General features: G+C 63.4%; 1 protein-coding gene across 1 annotated transcript; it reads left to right on the forward strand.

The window, feature by feature from the left end:
- Positions 1–427: 427 nt before the first annotated feature.
- DNAJC5G (DnaJ heat shock protein family (Hsp40) member C5 gamma) lies at positions 428–8,985 on the forward strand. The gene is made up of 5 exons (XM_045008548.1): positions 428–584; positions 3,912–4,030; positions 4,382–4,595; positions 6,353–6,506; positions 8,048–8,985. The coding sequence occupies exons 2-5, from the start codon at positions 3,918–3,920 to the stop codon at positions 8,134–8,136; spliced, it is 570 nt and encodes a 189-aa protein (XP_044864483.1). The 5' UTR covers positions 428–584; positions 3,912–3,917; the 3' UTR covers positions 8,137–8,985.
- The last annotated feature ends 8,183 nt before the right edge of the window (positions 8,986–17,168 follow it).

A 17,168-nucleotide genomic window follows, 5' to 3' on the forward strand; every position in this document is an offset into this window, starting at 1 on the left:
GCTGGGAATTGGCATAGCAGGGGAGCGGGGCATGCTGGGAGTTGGTGTATTTGGAAGGGAGGGGGGCCTGCTGGGAGTTGGAAGCGAGCAGGGCATGCTGGGAGTTGGTGTATTTGGAAGGGAGCGGGGCCTGCTGGGAGTTGGAGGCGAGCAGGGCATGCTGGGAGTTGGTGTATTTGGAAGGGAGCGGGGCCTGCTGGGAGTTGGTGTATTTGGAGGGAAGCGGGGCCTGCTGGGAGTTGGAGGCGAGCAGGGCATGCTGGGAGCCGGGGTGGCGGGGAGTGGGGCATGCTGGGAGTTGGTGTATTTGGAAGGGAGCGGGGCCTGCCGGGAGTTGGAGGCGCGCGGGGCATGCCGGGAGTTGTGTCTCGGGGAGGCTCCCAGGCCCGGTGGTCCCGCGGTTCGGGCGGGCCCCGCGGCTGCGCCCTTTCATCTCCGTACAAGGATCTGCACATGCGCAGGGGCCGGTCAGGGTTAAGGCGCCTGTGCAGGGCTCGGGCTGCGCATGCGCAGTCGTGAGGCGGGTCTGGTTCCATCGGGTCGGTGGCGGTGGCGGAAGCTGAGCGGGGCCGCGGGAGCCGCCGGTGAGAGACGGGCCGGGGCCGGGGCCGGGGCCTGCGGAACTCCCCGCGGCGAGACGGGCGAGGCCGGGCCGCGGCTCAGGGTCCCGGCCCGGCCGGGGCTCGGGGCTCGGGGCTGTGTCCCGGGCTCCAACGGGGGCTCCGCGGCGGGGCCTGGCCAGAGCAGGGGCGCTGGGAGCTGGTGCCCCGAGTCCTCCCGCGCCCCGCCAGGAGCGGCTCCCCGCGGCTGCGGGGCCGGGACCCGGCGTGTGCCCGGGGCCGGGGAGCGGAGCCCCCTGCCCGCACTGCCCCGGGGACAGCGCCTGGAGCGGCCCGGCCTCAGCCGCCCCTGAGCTCCCGGGGGCCTGGCGCGCCCCCCATCACCCGCGGTGGCTGTGGCGCCTCCCGGGAGCGAGGGACGGGTCCGGGGTCCGGCTCATCGCCCCCCCCCCTCCGCCGTGCAGCACCACGGGGGTCCGTGTGCTCCGGCCTGGGCAGCTGCCTGCGGCCTGACGCGTGCCCGCCCCGCCAGTGGTCAGACACCAGAGCCGGGCCGGGAGCTGGGCTGTCCCTGGGCCGGGCCCGGGAGCTGGGCTGTCCCTGGGCCGGGCCCGGGAGCTGGGCTGTCCCTGAGCCGGGCCCGGGGCTGGGCTGTCCCTGAGCCGGGCCCGGGAGCTGGGCTGTCCCCGAGCCGGGCCCGGGAGCTGGGCTGTCCCCGAGCCGGGCCCGGGAGCTGGGCTGTCCCCGAGCCGGGCCCGGGAGCTGGGCTGTCCCCGAGCCGGGCCCGGGAGCTGGGCTGTCCCCGAGCCGGGCCCGGGAGCTGGGCTGTCCCTGAGCCGGGCCCGGGAGCTGGGCTGTCCCTGAGCCGGGCCCGGGGCTGGGCTGTCACTGAGCCGGGCCCGGGAGCTGGGCTGTCCCCGGGCTGTCCCCGGGCCGGGGCCGGGAGCCGGGCTGTCCCCGAGCCGGGCCCGGGAGCCGGGCTGTCCCCGAGCCGGGCCCGGGAGCTGGGCTGTCCCCGAGCCGGGCCCGGGAGCTGGGCTGTCCCTGAGCCGGGCCCGGGAGCTGGGCTGTCCCTGAGCCGGGCCCGGGGCTGGGCTGTCCCCGGGCCGGGCCCGGGAGCTGGGCTGTCCCCGGGCCGGGCCCGGGAGCTGGGCTGTCCCCGGGCCGGGCCCGGGAGCTGGGCTGTCCCCGGGCCGGGCCCGGGAGCTGGGCTGTCCCCGGGCCGGGCCCGGGGGCCGGGCTGTCCCCGGGCCGGGGCCGGGGGCCGGGCTGTCCCTGGGCCGGGCCGGCACCGCCTGCTCCCGGAGCCAGACCCACCCGGTGCTTGGTGCCTGCTGATGCTGTGAGAGCAGGGCCGGCTCCAGACCCCAGCGCGCCAAGCGGGCGCTTGGGGCGGCCTTTTGCCGGCAGGGCGCCAGGCGGGTCCTGCGGATGCTCCACCGGAGCCGCGGCACCAGCGGAACCTCCACAGGCACGTCTGCAGCAGGTCCCGCCAGAGCGCCCCCCGCGGCGCGCCGCCCTGCTTGGGGCGGCGGGATGGCTAGAGCCGCCCCTGTGTCAGGGCATCGCTCAGTGTCCCCCGTGGCCCAGCATCCCTGGCTGTGTGATCTGATTAACATGGGTCAGTCTCAAAGCCTGCCAAGTCTGTTGTAACCAGCTCTTCACTGCCCCACGCTCCCGCCCTGCAGCCAGCCTGGCTGGGCTGGGCCGTGAGGGGTGGGGCTCAGAGCAGGAAGTGATTCCCCCAAGCCAGGGATCCAGCCCAAGAGCTCGGTCACATCCATGGGGCCGTATTGCTAGCCAGGCAGGGGCTGGCAGTGGGCAGGCTGGTTTCTGGGCTGTCTGTGCCCACCCTTGGGTCTTGGGCAGGTGGGGGCTGGCAGTGGGCAGGCTGGTTTCTGGGCTGTCTGTGCCCTCTCTTGGGTCGTGGGCAAGCTGGTTGCTGGGCTGTCTCTCGTCCTTGTCTGGCCAGTTCTTGCCCTGCCTTGTTTCACTTCCTCATTCCTGCTGCCGGGTGAGCCTGGATTCCCAGCTAGGTAAGTGCTGTGTCCTGGCCCCTGTCCTGCTCCTGAGCTCTTGTGCCCTTTTTGGGAGCTTGCAGGGTGAGAGAAGCCCAAAGCTCTGACATGCTGCAGACTGAGGGTTTGGGGGTGACTGTGTGGGCAGATGCACTTCGATGTCTGCAGTTAGTGCATGGCTGGGAGAGGGGCGTGCTGCGCTGGCATGTATCTGGGAGTATGATGAGTGATGTTGAGAAAGTGGATAAGGAAAAGTTATTTACTTATTCCCATAATACAAGAACTAGGGGTCACCAAATGAAATTAATAGGCAGCAGGTTTAAAACAAATAAAAGGAAGTTCTTCACGCAGTGCACAGTCAACTTGTGGAACTCCTTACCTGAGGAGGTAGTGAAGGCTAGGACTATAACAAGGTTTAAAAGAGAACTGGATAAATTCATGGTGGCTAAGTCCATAAATGGCTATTAGCCAGAATGGGTAAGAATGGTGTCCCTAGCCCCTGTTCGTCAGAGGATGGAGATGGATGGCAGGAGAGAGATCACTTGATCATTGCCTGTTAGGTTCACTCCCTCTGGGGCACCTGGCATTGGCCACTGTCGGTGGACAGATACTGGGCTAGATGGACCTTTGGTTTGACCCGGTACGGCCTTTCTTATGTTCTTATGGTCCCCAGGCTGCGGGCCCTGTGGCCAGGAGGGGGCAGTGCTGGCCATTGGCAGCCCTGACTCGCGAGGGTGAAGGGGAGGCAGAGCAGCTGCTGCGAGCGGCACCAGGCTGAGGGTCTGCGCAGGTGGCAGGCTCGCCCCAGGCTGCTGGGGCCCGTGGTGCTGGTCTGCTTTGCTGCACCTGGCACTGATGTGGCCTTGTCTCCAGCGTCCAGGTTTGGTATGGAGGGAGCTGTAGGCACTGCCGGCCTGGCCTGGCCTTGCGTGTGGGAGACCCAGGCCAGGTGGCGCATGCGGGGCCTGCCGGAAATCTGCCTTTCCCTGCTTCCTCGCTGGCATTGTGAGCGCTGGGCTTGGCCCTCTGTGGGAGAGCTGCTGTCTGCATGGTCTCATAATCCCCCAGGGGGCTCTGCTGAGTGGGCCCTGTGATGGGAGGGGGATCCCCTAGGCAGCTGTGCCCCACTGCCTGCCTGGATGGCCCTGCAGTGGGTGAGAGGATCCTGGCCAGCACATGCCCCGCTGCTCGCTCTAGGGAGCTGGAATAGCTGGCGTGCCAGTCCCTGCGCCCAGCTCCTCGTGTCCTCACCAGTCCTGCCCACAAACTGGTGACTGCAGCTTGCAGGGCATGGGCATGTTTACTTACACCTCCCATTTCCCCTCCAATACAGAGCAACATGGCGGAACCCGGCCGACCCCAGCGGAAAATGTCCCGGGCTGGGGAGAGTTTGTACAGAGTCCTGGGCCTGGAGAAGGGGGCTTCTTCAGAGGAGATCAAGAAGGCATACAGGTAGGGAATCCACCTGCTGGGCCCAGTGACCCCACAGGTCCTTTGTGGCTGCACCTCTGCTGCCGGACCTGTGGGGCAGGGATAGCCCAACCAGCCAGCCGTGCAGGCGAGTGCCTCCGCACGCCTGCTGGGCTCCGGCCCTGTGTCTGGAGAGCAATGCACACCCTGGAACTGCAGGGTGGAGTTACACCATGCCCTCCTGCCCCCAGCATGGGGCAGGGTCATACCAAGTAGCTCAGGGTCTCCCAGCCCCAGGGAAAAGGGAGGGAAGATTCTCTGAGTGCCCCCCTGAGATCTGGGGGAACGGCTTGGGACGTCTCCTCAGCCCTGCCGCTCCTCTGCACCATGCAGGAAACTGGCCCTGAAGTACCACCCAGACAAGAACCCCGAGAATCCCGAGGCAGTGGAGAAGTTCAAGGAGATCAACAATGCGAACGCGACGCTGAATGATGAGAACAAGCGGCGGATCTATGACGAGTATGGCTCCATGGGGCTCTACGTGGCGGAGCAGTTTGGCGAGGAGAGTGTCAAATACTACTTCCTCATGTCCAAGTGGTGGTTCAAGGTGAGTGCCCGCTGCTTGCTTGGCACAGCCCCCCGCTCTGTTCTGTGCACCTGTCAGGCTCCCACAGACACACCACGGGCCACTCTCCAGCACTGGCTGCTCCAGTCACGTGGCTTAGGCTGCCAGGTGGGGTGATGTGGAGAGGTCTCCTGGGCTCTGGGTGCTCCAACCGGAGGTGGGTGGGGTGCCCAGGCCCTGAGCCACCCATTGTGGCAGAGGTGGGAGTTCACAGTCAGTCTGACCATCGGTGTAAATGGGGCAGGATATGAGGCTAAGCTAAGAATTACATAGACAAGTTAGGTGTCTTCAAGTCGGCAGGGCCTGATGAAATACATCTTAGAATACTTAAGGTACTGGCTGACGAGACCTCTGGGCCATTAGTGCTTATCTTTGAGACCTCCGGAAGCCAGATCCCAGAGGGCTGGCAAAGGGCAGATATAGCCCTTATCACTAAACGGGAACAAGGACAAACCAGGGCATTACAGACCAGTCAGTTTAGCTTTGGTACCTGGAAAGATAGTGGAGCAAATACTCAAACAATGTATTTGTAAAGACTTACAAGATAACAAGGTGATAAGTGACAGCGAACATGTATTTGTCAAGAACAAATCGTGGCAAACCAACATAATATCCTCCTTTGACAGGGTAAAAAGCCTTGTGGCTAGGGGGAAGTGGCAGATGGGATAAAAGCCTTACTGAAGTTGAGATATGAGACTATCTCAAGTGACTGGCTCATAAACAAACTAGGGAAATGTAGCCTACTGTAAGGTAGGTGCAAAACCGTTCCCAGAGAGTCGTTATCGGTGGTCACAGTCAGCTAGAAGGGCACATCCAGTGGGGTCCCACAGGGATCTGTCCTGGGGCTACTTCTATTTCATATCTTCATCAGTGGTTTAGATAATGGCACAGAGAGCACACTTAAGAAGTTTGTGGACGATACCAAGCTGGGAGGGGTCACGAGTGCTTTGGAGGATAGGATTAAAATTCAAAATGATCTGGACAAACTGGAGAAATGGTTTGAAGTAAATAGGATGAAATTCAATCAGGACAAATGCAAAGTGTTCCACTCAGGAAGGAACAGTCAGTTGCACACATACAGAATGGGCAATGGCTGCCTAGGAAGGATACTGCGGAAAGGGATCCGCAGCTTAGTGGATCACACGCTAAGTATGACTGAAGAGTGTAACACTGTTGCATAAAAAGCCAACATCAGTCTGGGCTGTATTAGCAGGAGTGTTGGAAGCAAGACAGGAGAAGTGATTCTTCCGCTCTACTCCACCCTGATATGGCCTCAGCTGGAGTATTGTGTCCAGTTCAGGAAAGATGTGGACAAACTGGAGAGAGTCCAGAGAAGAGCAGCACAAATGGTTATAGGCCAGGAAAGCATGACCTGCCAGGGAGAACTGAAAAATTGGTTTGTTCAGTTTGGCAAAGAGAAGATTGCGGGGGGAATAAGTCTTCAGGCACATAAACGGTTGTTATAAAGAGGAGGGAGCAATGGGCTTAAATTGCAGCAAGGGCGGTTTAGGTTGGACATTAGGAAAAAGTTCCTAGCTGTCCGGGTGGTTAAGCCCTGGAACAAATTGCTCAGGGAGGCTGTGGAACCTCGGTCACTGGAGGTTTTTCAGAGCTGCTTGGACACACCCCTGTCAGGGCTGGTCAGAGAATCCTTAGTCCTGCCTCGGTGCGGGGCACTGGACTGAGAAGCCTCTTGCAGCCCCTCTGAGTCGATGACCCGGCCGCTCCCTCCCATGCAGGCCTTGGCTGTGTGCTGTGGCATCTTCACCTGCTGCTGCTGCTGCTGCTGTTGCTGTTTCTGCTGCGGGAAGTGCCGTCCGCCTGAGGACGAGGACTCCTACAAGTATGTCAACCCCGAGGACCTGGAGGCGCAGATCCAAGCTGAGGCTGAAGGTGAGGGAGAGTTGCCCTGCCCGTGCTCCTGCTGCCAGAAGGGAGCCCAGCTCAGCCCGGGGCCTGCTCTTCGTCCGAGCCTCGCTCTGAGCGGGGCAGGGAACCCCCAGGGCAGATGCGCGATTGAGCCAAAGGCAGTGAGGGTAACAGGAGGGTTGGGGCAGGAGGCTGCAGGCACACGGCCAGCACCGGGGGTGGGCAGCACGGGGTAGGCGCTGGGTGGATGACAGCAAGAGCTGGAGCTAGTGGAGGGGGCAGTACTGGGCTCTGGCCTAGGCTCCCAGCTCTGCCACAGCTTGCTGTGAACTCTGGGCAGGTCTCTCGTCTGCCCTGCCCCGCGCTGTGTCTACACAAGCCTGTGGCTGGCTTGGCCTGGCCCATCCCAGGGGCTGCGGTGGGGCCTGGTAGCTGTCACCAGGGAGGGGGGACTGGTAGGAAGCCCCCCCTCCCCGCCAGTGCCTGTGCTGGGAATGGAGGAAAGTGGGGTCGGCTCTCGCTGGCACCCTGGGGTCCCCTCTGGGCTGGGACAGGCAGTGCAGGACCTAGTGCTTGGAGCTCTCAGGGGATTGTGCTATCCTGCCCCCTGCGGGGTGGGAGCAGCGGCTTGGCTGAGCCTGCGGTCGGTCCTGGCACCAGGGCTTCATGTGACCAGGGTGCAGGGCAGAGCAGACAACGGCTGGGATCCAGGCGCCCGGAGGGAGCTGAGCATCCCTGGGGCCTGCCCTGCTGCCCCGCCTGACAGGCCCAGTCCTGCTCTTGCTCCTACCACGTGCAGTTGGGGGAACCCTGCCCTCCAGCCTGGGGCTGAGCCCTCCCTGCCGTTGCCAAAGCGAGGGGGTGGGGGAGTCCTGCTGTCGGCTGAGCTGATGTCCGGGAGGCCTGGTGACAGGGCTTCAAGTGGCCGGGGGGAGGCCCCAGCACAAGGCAATTGGAGCAAGGTCGCCCTGGGACTCACCAGCCCACGTCCCCCAGGCCCTGCCCTGCCACGGTCTCCCCCACCTGCGTGCCCCTGGGGCCCCAGGCAGGCATGGAGGGTGGGCATGGCTGCTACGCCTGCCCGTCAGCTGATGGGGCGCTCCTGGTGCCTGCTGTGGGTGGCCCTTTGTCACGGACCCACAGGATTTGTGGTACCTCCTGGCTTGGAGGAGCCTTTCAGTGTGTCAGGGGAGCACTTACAGCTCCCTTGACCCCCGAACCCACCCTTTGCTCCCGGCCCCCCAGCCTGGTCTTCTCCCCCTCCCACCTACCCAGCCTGGGCTCCCCCAGCTCTCCCTGGCTGCCAGTGCCCCACCATCTTTGCCCACAGTCGTGGGCCAATAATAGCCGTTTGGGCTGGCCAGGTCCATACCCTGCTCCATGGCTCTCACCTCCCTGGGGCCTGCATCCTCTTGGAGCCTGGAGCAGCTGTCCGGAGCCCTGAGCTCCCAGGTTCTGTCCCAAGCAGGTAGCCTGGTGTGGGGTTGGGGGGATCCCGGGTGGAAGTAGGGGTGCTCTGAGACCCCCGAATACCCTGCCCCTCCACTGAGCCTGTCGCCCCGCAGAGACCCAGACACCCATTGTGGTGCAGCCCCTGCCTGCAGCAGCTGGAGAGGAGCCGCTGCCAGACGCCAGCCTCAGGACTGACGCATGAGGCCAACTTTGACCTGCTGACTGCCTGTGCCCTCGCCTGGACTCTGGGTGGGAACCCCACTGGAACTGGCGCTGCCTGGGGTTCCTGGCCCCTGTGCTGGGGGCAGCCAGGCCACCTGGCTGCGGCTCAAATCTCAGGTAAACTGGCAACGCCTGTGGGGCAGCCGTTCCTGCAAGGACTCGCTCCTGCGGCCTGCGCCTGCCCAAGGCTCCTCATGCTGTGACTTCTCTGGCTGCTGCAGCAGCTGCTGACTGGCCAGGCTCCCTGCCCTGGCATTGCTGCACAAGGAACCTGAGACTGGAAACCCCTGGGTAACACCCCCCCCCCCCCACAGGAGGCTGCACTGCTGCGCAGCCCCCCTCCCTCCCTCGGCCAGTCACTCACCACCAGCACCAGCACCCGCCTGGCTTCTCCTCAGCCGGGCCCCTCCCCCCACGCCCCGCAGACACCGAGCTCGCAGGGCCCTGGCTGAGAAGCACAAGCTTGTGCCCCAGCCGTGCAGCCTGGAGTCAAAGGAGACCAACCCCACTGTAACTAGCCCATGGAGACGGGGCAGCCGCAGGCTGAGCCTGCCGGGCACCCTGCTGCTTCCAGGGGCCTGTCCCTTCCCTGTGTTGGGTGCCAAACGCAGCTCTCCGGGCAGGCGTGGTCCTGGCGGACAGTGCACTCACTGCCTGCTTGCACTGTGGCTTACAGCACCCCTCCCTCAGCGCGCCTGGCCTGGGCTGGCCTCCACGTGGCACAGACCGAACCTAAGTCACTGTGTCTGAGCCTCAGGGGTGTCCCTGCCGGCGCCCTGGGGCTCACTGGGACGGTGTGTCAGGGCAATAAAGGAACCTGTTGTCTGGCCTCGGTGGCACCATTAAAGGCTGCTGGGGGGCTTCTCTCACCGTGGTCTGAGCCCATGACTTGCACCTGTGCAGCCAGCTCCCTGCCCAGCCTTGCTCCAGGCTATGTCCTCAGGAGCGTGTCCTGAGCCAGGCTGTGTGCAGCTCCTCTCGCCCGGGGCCCAGGACTGGCCCCAGCACCGAGGGCCCAGCGGGTCTAGCACTGTGTGCTGAGAGCCAGTGAAGGGGGGGTGGTCACAGCTGGGCGGGAGCCTTCCCTGCAGGGGCTGTCAGCTGGACAGTGAGGGACCAGAGAGGGGGAGAGACATGGCTGGACCTCAGCGTCTGCTGCCTGTGGCCACCTCCCTGCAGAGCAGGAGCAGGGGCAGGGTCCTTGCTCAGCCCTCAGCCCCTGGCAGCTGCACTGCTAGCCACGCAGCCTGGCTTGAGCATGGAGGAAGGAGTGAGCCCACTGGGCAATCCGAGCGTCCCTGTGAACAGAGCCAAAGCTGCCTAGTTCTTGTATAACCTATAACTTGCCTGCGGAACTTCCTGCCACCGCATGCTGCGTGGGGTGAGGAGAGAGCCAGGACAAGGGCACCCTCGGCTCTGGGGCTGTCTGCTAACAGCTGGGGCTGGGCTCGCCTAGCAGCGCCCGCTGTGCCACTCTCGGCTTCCCCAAGCTGCTGGGCGTGAGGCTAAGCCAGGTTCTGCTCCTCCTTGGGTGGGTGGGGGGACGCCTAGGTGGCCTGGGTCAGGGAGGGGTGTGAACCCAGCTGTCCTAGCTTAGGACTCCCTGCCCAAGGCATTCCCTCCTCCTCCCCCCGGTGTGTGTGTGCCTGTGGCCGGAGAGCAGTCGCCATCCTGCCCCCTGCAGCCTGGCTCAGAGGCAATGCAGCTGTGAGCTGGGGGGCTCTTGGGGGAGGGCGTGGGGTCCCGTCCCTCTGCTGAAGTCAGGAGGGGCCATGGGGGCAGGGCTGGGGGGGGTCAGCTGGGGTGTCATTGGCTGGGGTCCAGGTGGGATGGGGGTGGAGTCCAGCTCGCAGGGGCCATTGTGCCCCCCACATCAGCTGGCCTGGAGCGTCCCCCAACACCTGCATCCAGCCCCCGGCGCCTGGCTGAGCTCGGAGTGGAGCGGTTACAGCCATGTGCCCCTGGCCTGCTGGATGCTGCCTCCTGGCTCCCCACTGTGCTGTGCCAAGGGGGCAGGGCAGCGCCTGCCTCAGGGTTGCCCAGCAGGCACCCGGCAGAGCCGGGAGTGGAGCACGACCTTGCCCTAGAGGCTGAATGGGCCTGGGGGAGGGCAAGGGGCCCTTGGAATCACACCCCCCCCACACCCCACCATGCAGCTGCTCCCTGCACTGCACCTCCCCTGGAGGGGGGTTCTTAACCCCGCCCCCCAAGTCCAGGTTCCTCCCCTGGGTGGAGATGGGCCTGGCGAAGACACCTGCCCAGGCCTCTGCTCCCACCAATGCTTGTCCCCCAGCTGCCTCTGGCTGCCCTCCCTTGGGGGTGCTCTGTGGGGAGGGGGCAGTGGGCCGAGGCTGCTGCCCTGCCAGGGCACAGATGGCTTCTGGGGCTGCTCCCTGGGGCTGCTCCCTGGGCCAAGGGTTAATTGTCGGCTCAGGCTGCCCTCTCCCCTGGCCTGCGGGCTGGAATCAGCTGGGCAGGTGGGGGTGCCAGGGCATGGCTGGGCAGGGGCAGTGCGTTCCCCAGTGCTTGCCGGCCCGTGGGGCAGAGAGGCCATGGGCTATGCTCTGGGGGAGGGGCCAGGCAAGGACTGGCCAGGCCAGGGGGTGACCCAGCCCTTTAACCAGGGCAGCTCCGTGTCACTCAGGAGGGAGCCCCTCCCCCAATGGCCAGGTTTGTTGGCCTTTCTCAGTGCCAGGTGGTTCAAACACGCCCCCACCAACTGTACCATGTCAGGCCAGCCCCAGTGCCCCCCTCCCCCACCAGTGGCACCACACCAACCTCGGGTCCCCCCTCCCACAGCGGCAGCACGCCAGCCCCCTTGCAACAAAGTGGGAATTTCTTGCAATGCTTTCCTGAAGGCTGAGCCTGGCGAGACTTCCCGGGCGGGGGCTGCTGCCCAGGGGGCCGAGCAGGAGGGGTGTGTCAGGGCGTTAAGGCCAGGCTGACCCCACCTCAGCTCCAGTGAGGCTCTGGCTGGACAGCGGGAGCCCCCAGGACTGAACAAGCTCCAGCAGGCGGGGCTGGGGACTGACCTACGACTGGGACAGGAGCTGGCCTGCGGTGAGACCTGGGGCTGCCTGGGACGGACAGACATTCGAGGGGGAGAGGGAGCGGAAGTGGAGCCCACAACAGCTTGGCCAGCTGGACTGGTTCCCCAGTCCGTGCCCAGGGGCCCAAGACCGGCTCTGGGGAAAGGCCGCCTGGTGTCACTGCAGGCACTGGCGGGCGCGGGGGTCCCTGCAGAGCGGCTGAGTCTCTCCCAGGTGCCCAGCGATGAGTGTGGGGGAGTCCGGCCCTGCACCCCTTTTCCTGAACTCACAGTGACTCTCAGCCAGCCAGTAAAACAGAAGGTTTATTGAACAACAGGAACACAGGATACAGCCCAGCTTGGGTTCAGAGCCAGGACCCCTCAATCTGGCCTTTCTGGGGGGTTCAGGGTGCTTGGATCCCAGCCTAGGATCCCCTGAAACCCACCTCCCAGCTCCCAACCGAAGACTGATTCCACTTCCCCCCTCCCTTTGTCTAGCTACAGCCAGAGGTGAGACCTCCCCTCCCCCAGCCAGGCTCATGTTACAGGCTGAATACCTGCATCTCACCTAAAATCCTCCCCGGCTCTCCCCTCCCCCACACAGACAGCCCCCTACTCCATCACACCTCTCCCCCCTTCAAGACTGAACTGAGCGGGGTCACTTTGCCCAGTGACCTGGGGAAGTTCAGGGCCCCCTCTCCGGGACAGCACATCCGCTATCAGGTTGGAACTTCCCTTCACGTGGACCACGTCCATGTCATAGTCCTGCAGGAGCAGGCTTTACCTTAGGAGCTTGGCGTTGGCTCCTTTCATCTGGTGCAGCCAGGTGAGGGGAGAGTGGTCGGTGTACACGGTGAAGTGGCGCCCAAAGAGATATGGCTCCAGTTTCTTCAGGGCCTACACCATGGCCAGGCATTCCTTCTCGATGGCCGCGTAGTTCTGCTCCCGGGGTAGCAACTTCTTGCTCAGGTACACGATGGGGTGTCTCTCCCCCTTTTCATTCTCCTGCATCAACACCGCCCCCAGGCCCGTGTCTGAGGCGTCGGTGAACACCATAAAGGGCTTGTCAAAGTTTGGGTTTGCCAGAACTCGGCCTTTGAGCAGAGCCTCCTTCAGCGCCTGGAGAGCCTCCTGGCACTGCTCGGTCCAGACCACCTTGTCTGGCTTCCCCTTCTTGCACAGCTCAGTGATGGGGGCGGCTATGGCACTAAAGTGGGGCACGAACCTCTGATAGTACCCCGCCATCCCGATAAAGGCCTGGACCTGCTTTTTGGTCTGGGGAGCGGGCCAGTCTCTGATCACCTCCACCTTGGCCGGTTCCGGCTTTAGGCAGCCGCTTCCCACCCGATGGCCCAGGTAAGATACTTCAGCCATCCCCACCTTGCACTTCTCCGCCTTTATGGTTAACCCCGCCTCCCGGAGTCGGTCCAGCACTCGTCTAACCTGGAACACATGATCCTCCCAGGTCTGGCTGAAGACGCAGATGTCATCAATATACGCCACAGCAAAACTCTCCATCCCCCTCAGTAGCTGATCCACCAGGCACTGGAAGGTGGCCGGCGCTCCCTTGAGGCCGAAGGGCAGGGTCAGAAACTCACAGAGCCCCAGGGGGGTGATGAAGGCCGATTTCAGCCTGGCATCTGCGTTCAGCGGCACTTGCCAGTAGCCCTTTGTAAGATCCATGGTGGTGAGGTACCGAGCGCCTCCCAGCTTGTCCAGGAGCTCATCAGGCCTTGGCATGGGGTAGGCATCAGATACGGTGATGGCATTGAGCTTTCAATAGTCCACGCAGAACCGGATCGACCCGTCCTTCTTGGGGACCAGCACCACTGGGGAGGCCCAGGGGCTGGCGGACGGCTGGATCACCCCTAAAGCCAGCATGTCCCTGACCTCCCTTTCCAGGTCCTGGGCAGTCTTCCCGGTAACCCGAAAAGGGGAGCAGCGTATTGGGGTGTGTGCCCCAGTCTCCACCCGGTGGACAGTCAAATTAGTGCGCCCAGGCTGTTTGGAAAACAACTGTCGGTACAGTTGCAGCACCCCTCTGATCTCAGCATGCTGGGCCGGGGTCAGCTGATCAGAGAAGGGAATCGCCTCCAGGGGGGAACCAGCCTTTGTCCCTGGGAATAGATCCACTAGAGGGTCATCCCCCGGCTCCTCCCAGTGCCCACACACGGCCAACACCATATTCCCCCGGTCATAATATGGCTTCATCATATTCACATGGTACACCCGGCGGTGATGAGCCCGGTTCGACAGCTCCACCACATAGTTTACCTCATTTAGTTGCTTGACAACCTTGAAGGGCCCTTCCCAGGCAGCCTGGAGTTTGTTTTTCCTCACGGGGATGAGAACCATCACTTGGTCCCCGGTGGCGAAGGCGCGGGCCCGCGCTGTGCGGTCGTACCAGACCTTCCGCTTCCTCTGGGCTCGGGCCAGATTCTCCCTGGCCAGGCCCATGAGCTCGGTAAGTCTTTCCCGGAAGGTCAGGACATACTCCACCACCGACTCTCCATCGGGAGCAGCCTTCCCCTCCCATTCGTCTCTCAACAGGTCCAGGGGCCCCCTTACCCGCCTTCCATACAACAGTTCGAAAGGCGAGAACCCGGTAGACTCCTGGGGTACCTCCCTGTATGCAAACAGCAGGTGAGGTAAGTACTTGTCCCAGTCCTGTGGGTGCTGGTGCATGAATGTTTTTAGCATCATCTTTAGCGTCCCGTTGAACCTCTCCACCTGCCCGTTGGTCTGGGGGTGATACGCTGAGGCCCAGCTGGGTCGGACCCCACATTTCTCCCACAGGGACTGGAGCAGCTTCGACATGAAGTTGGACCCCTGGTCCGTTAAGACTTCCTGGGGGAACCCCACCCGGCTGAAAATGGTCAGCAGCGCATCCGCCACGGTGTCTGCTTCGGTAGAGGACAAGGCCACCGCCTCGGGGTATCGAGTGGCGAAATCTACCACCACCAAGATGTATTTCTTTCCTGACCGGGTCGCCTTGCTGAGAGGTCCCACCATGTCCATGGCCACCTTCTGGAAAGGCTCTTCTATGATGGGCAAAGGCCTCAGAGCTGCTTTCCCCTTGTCCCGGGCCTTCCCCACCCGCTGGCAGGGGTCACAGGATTGGCAGTACTGCCGGACATGGGTAAAGACCCCAGGCCAGTAAAAGTTCTGTAGCAGCCTCTGCCTGGTGCGCCGGATTCCCTGGTGCCCTGCGAGAGGGATGTCATGGGCCAGATACAGGAGCTTGTGGTGAAACTTCTGGGGAACCACCAGCTGCCTCCTAATCCCCCATGACTCCACTTCCCCGGGGGGCAGCCCATTCTCGATACAGGAACCCCTTCTCCCACAGGAACCTCTCCTTGCAACCTCTCCTCATGGTCTGTGCTGCATTGAGGTCAGCCCGGTCCCTGGGCTTCTGCAAGGAGGGATCCTTCTGCACCTCGGCCTGGAACTCAGCAGCTGGGACAGGGATGGGGCCCTGCTCTCTCTCACCGGCTGGGTCTGAGGCCGCAGCCTCTCTGGGTCGTGTCTCTGGGCGTTCCCTCCCCACCAGGCACTCGGGCAGAGTACTTTCCCCGTTGTCAGGGTGCAGAGCCCTGCGCCGACTCTGACTATGGGTCACGATCAGGGTACCCCGGGCATTGCCTGGCCAGGCCTCGAGGTCCCCCCCATTAGCACCTCTGTGGGCAAATGGGGGTGTACCCCCACATCCTTGGGGCCCTCCTTGACCCCCCACTTCAGGTGCACCCTCGCCACGGGCACCTTGAATGGGGTCCCGCTCACGCCCATCAGGGTCAGGTAGGTATCAGGCACCATCCGATTTAGGCCCACCACCTCGGGCCGGGCCAGCGTCACCTCTGCGCCTGTGTCCCAGTACCCAGTGACCTTCCTCCCATCCACCTCCAGGGGAACCAGGCACTGTTTCCGGAGGGGCAGCCCCATGGCCACCCTGTAGCAGAACCTTGTGTCCGGAGCATCCAGCCCCCCAGAGGCGCTGACCTGGGGCCCTCCTCCCTCCTTCCCAGGTGGGACGCTGCCAGCCCCCCTCTCTTGGGCATGTTGCCCCTCCTCCGATTGGGTCTTTACCCAGTCAACCCTCTGCGGGTTGGGTCTGCTCGGTCTGTCCCTGAGCTTGGGGCACTGGGCCCGTATGTGGCCTTGTTGGCCACAGTGAAAGCAGCCCATGTCTCGTGGGTCCCCTCGAGTGGGTCGGGTGGACCTGACGCTGGATGTTCCCCTTTTGTGGGGGTTCTCCATAGGGCCCCGCTGGGAGGTCCCATGGTGACTCTCTCTCTGCGTTGAGGCAGGCCTGCTCCCTCGATACTCCTCCCTGCCATCCCCTGCCCGACTGTCCACATATTGGTCGGCCAGCCGGCCTGCTTGCTGCGGGTTCTCCGGCTTCTGGTCCATCAACCACCGCTTCAGGTCGGATGGGCACTGCTCATACAGGTGCTCCAGTATGAATAGGTCAAGCAGGTCCTCTTTAGTTTGGGCCCCGGCTGTCCACTTGCGGGCGTACCCCTGCGCCCGGTTGACCAGTTGCAGGTATGTGACCTCCCGGGTCTTATGTTGACTCCGGAACCTCTTCCGGTACATCTCCGGGGTCAGCCCAAACTTGCGGAGCAGGGCCTCTTTGAACAGGTTGTAGTCCCCTGCCTCCGCCCCTCTCATTCGGCTGTACACCTCCACGGCGGTGGAGTCCAGTAAGGGGGTGAGGCACTGGATCCTGTCTGCAGGGTCAACCTTGTGCAGCTCGCAGGCTTTCTCAAAGGCCGTCAGGAAGGTGTCTATGTCCTCCCCCTCCTTACGCCGGGCCAGGAAGCTCTTATCAAAGCTCTTTGTAGGCTTGGGCCCCCCCTCACTCACTGCAGCCGGGGCCTCCCTGCTTTTCAGCTGGGCCAGTTCCAGCTCATGTTTGCGTTGTTGCTCCTTCTCCCTCTCCTCGAATTCACGCTGCTTCTGCCGGTCCTCCATCTCCATCTCCCTCAGTTTGATCTCTCTCTCCAAGTCCAGCCGCCTGAGTTCCACGGAGGCCGAGCGTCGCCAGGCTGATCCCCTGCTGGCCGGGGGGGTCACGGTGCCCTCCGTAGCTGGGCTCCTCCTCCCCCTCCCCCTACGCCTAGGGGTGGGAGGTCTCGGGGAGCCCTCAGCGGCCGGCTGACCACTCCCAGCGGGTACAGACACTGGTGCCTGCGCTGCATCTGCCCAGCTGCTTCCCTCAGAGACAGGGACCGGTTCATTGACGCGGTCTCTCTCCTCCAGCCGGGCAATCAGCTGGGCCTTGGTGAGCTTCCCACTGCGCAGCCCTCTCTGCTTGCACAGCTCCACCAGCTCACACTTGCGCTGCTTGGCATACATCTTCCTGCTGGCCACTCGCAGGCCGGGGTGCTCGCCGCTCCCCACGGGTTCCAGGGGGACCCCTAGTGTGCCAGTCCTTGAGGTCACCACCTCTTTGCCAGGGTCGAGCTGCAGACTCCTCCGCCCCTAGGATCGCTCGCTGTGATCCCCCGGGGGACCCTGTTACTGCAAAGTCCTGCTCTCTGGCCACACTCGCCCAGGGGTTAATCGCCCCTTCGTTTTACTGCTCCCCAGTCACTTACTGCAGGAAGCGCCGTCCACGGGGTGCAGTCGATCCCACCACTGCCACCAGTTGTCACGGAGTGTGGGGGAGTCCGGCCCTGCACCCCTTTTCCTGAACTCACAGTGACTCTCAGCCAGCCAGTAAAACAGAAGGTTTATTGAACAAGAGGAACACAGGATACAGCCCAGCTTGTGTTCAGAGCCAGGACCCCTCGATCTGGCCTTGCTGGGGGGTTCAGGGTGCTTGGATCCCAGCCTAGGATCCCCTGAAAACCCACCACCCAGCTCCCAAAACCGAAGACTGACTCAACCCTCCCCCTCAGCCCCTTTCCTTTGTCTAGCCCCTGGGCAGAGGTGTCACCTCCCCTCCCCCAGGCCTAGCTCATGTTACAGGCTGAATACCTGCA

This window comes from Mauremys mutica, chromosome 3 (assembly GCF_020497125.1).
Source record: "Mauremys mutica isolate MM-2020 ecotype Southern chromosome 3, ASM2049712v1, whole genome shotgun sequence".
Taxonomy (NCBI): Eukaryota; Metazoa; Chordata; order Testudines; family Geoemydidae; genus Mauremys; species Mauremys mutica.

Coding starts and splice junctions, on each gene's coding strand:
- DNAJC5G (XM_045008548.1), top strand. CDS start 3,918: ATGGCGGAACCCGGCCGACCCCAGCGGAAAATGTCCCGGGCTGGGGAG. Junction 4,031..4,381: donor GAGATCAAGAAGGCATACAG/GTAGGGAATCCA, acceptor TGCACCATGCAG/GAAACTGGCCCTGAAGTACC. Junction 4,596..6,352: donor TGTCCAAGTGGTGGTTCAAG/GTGAGTGCCCGC, acceptor CCTCCCATGCAG/GCCTTGGCTGTGTGCTGTGG.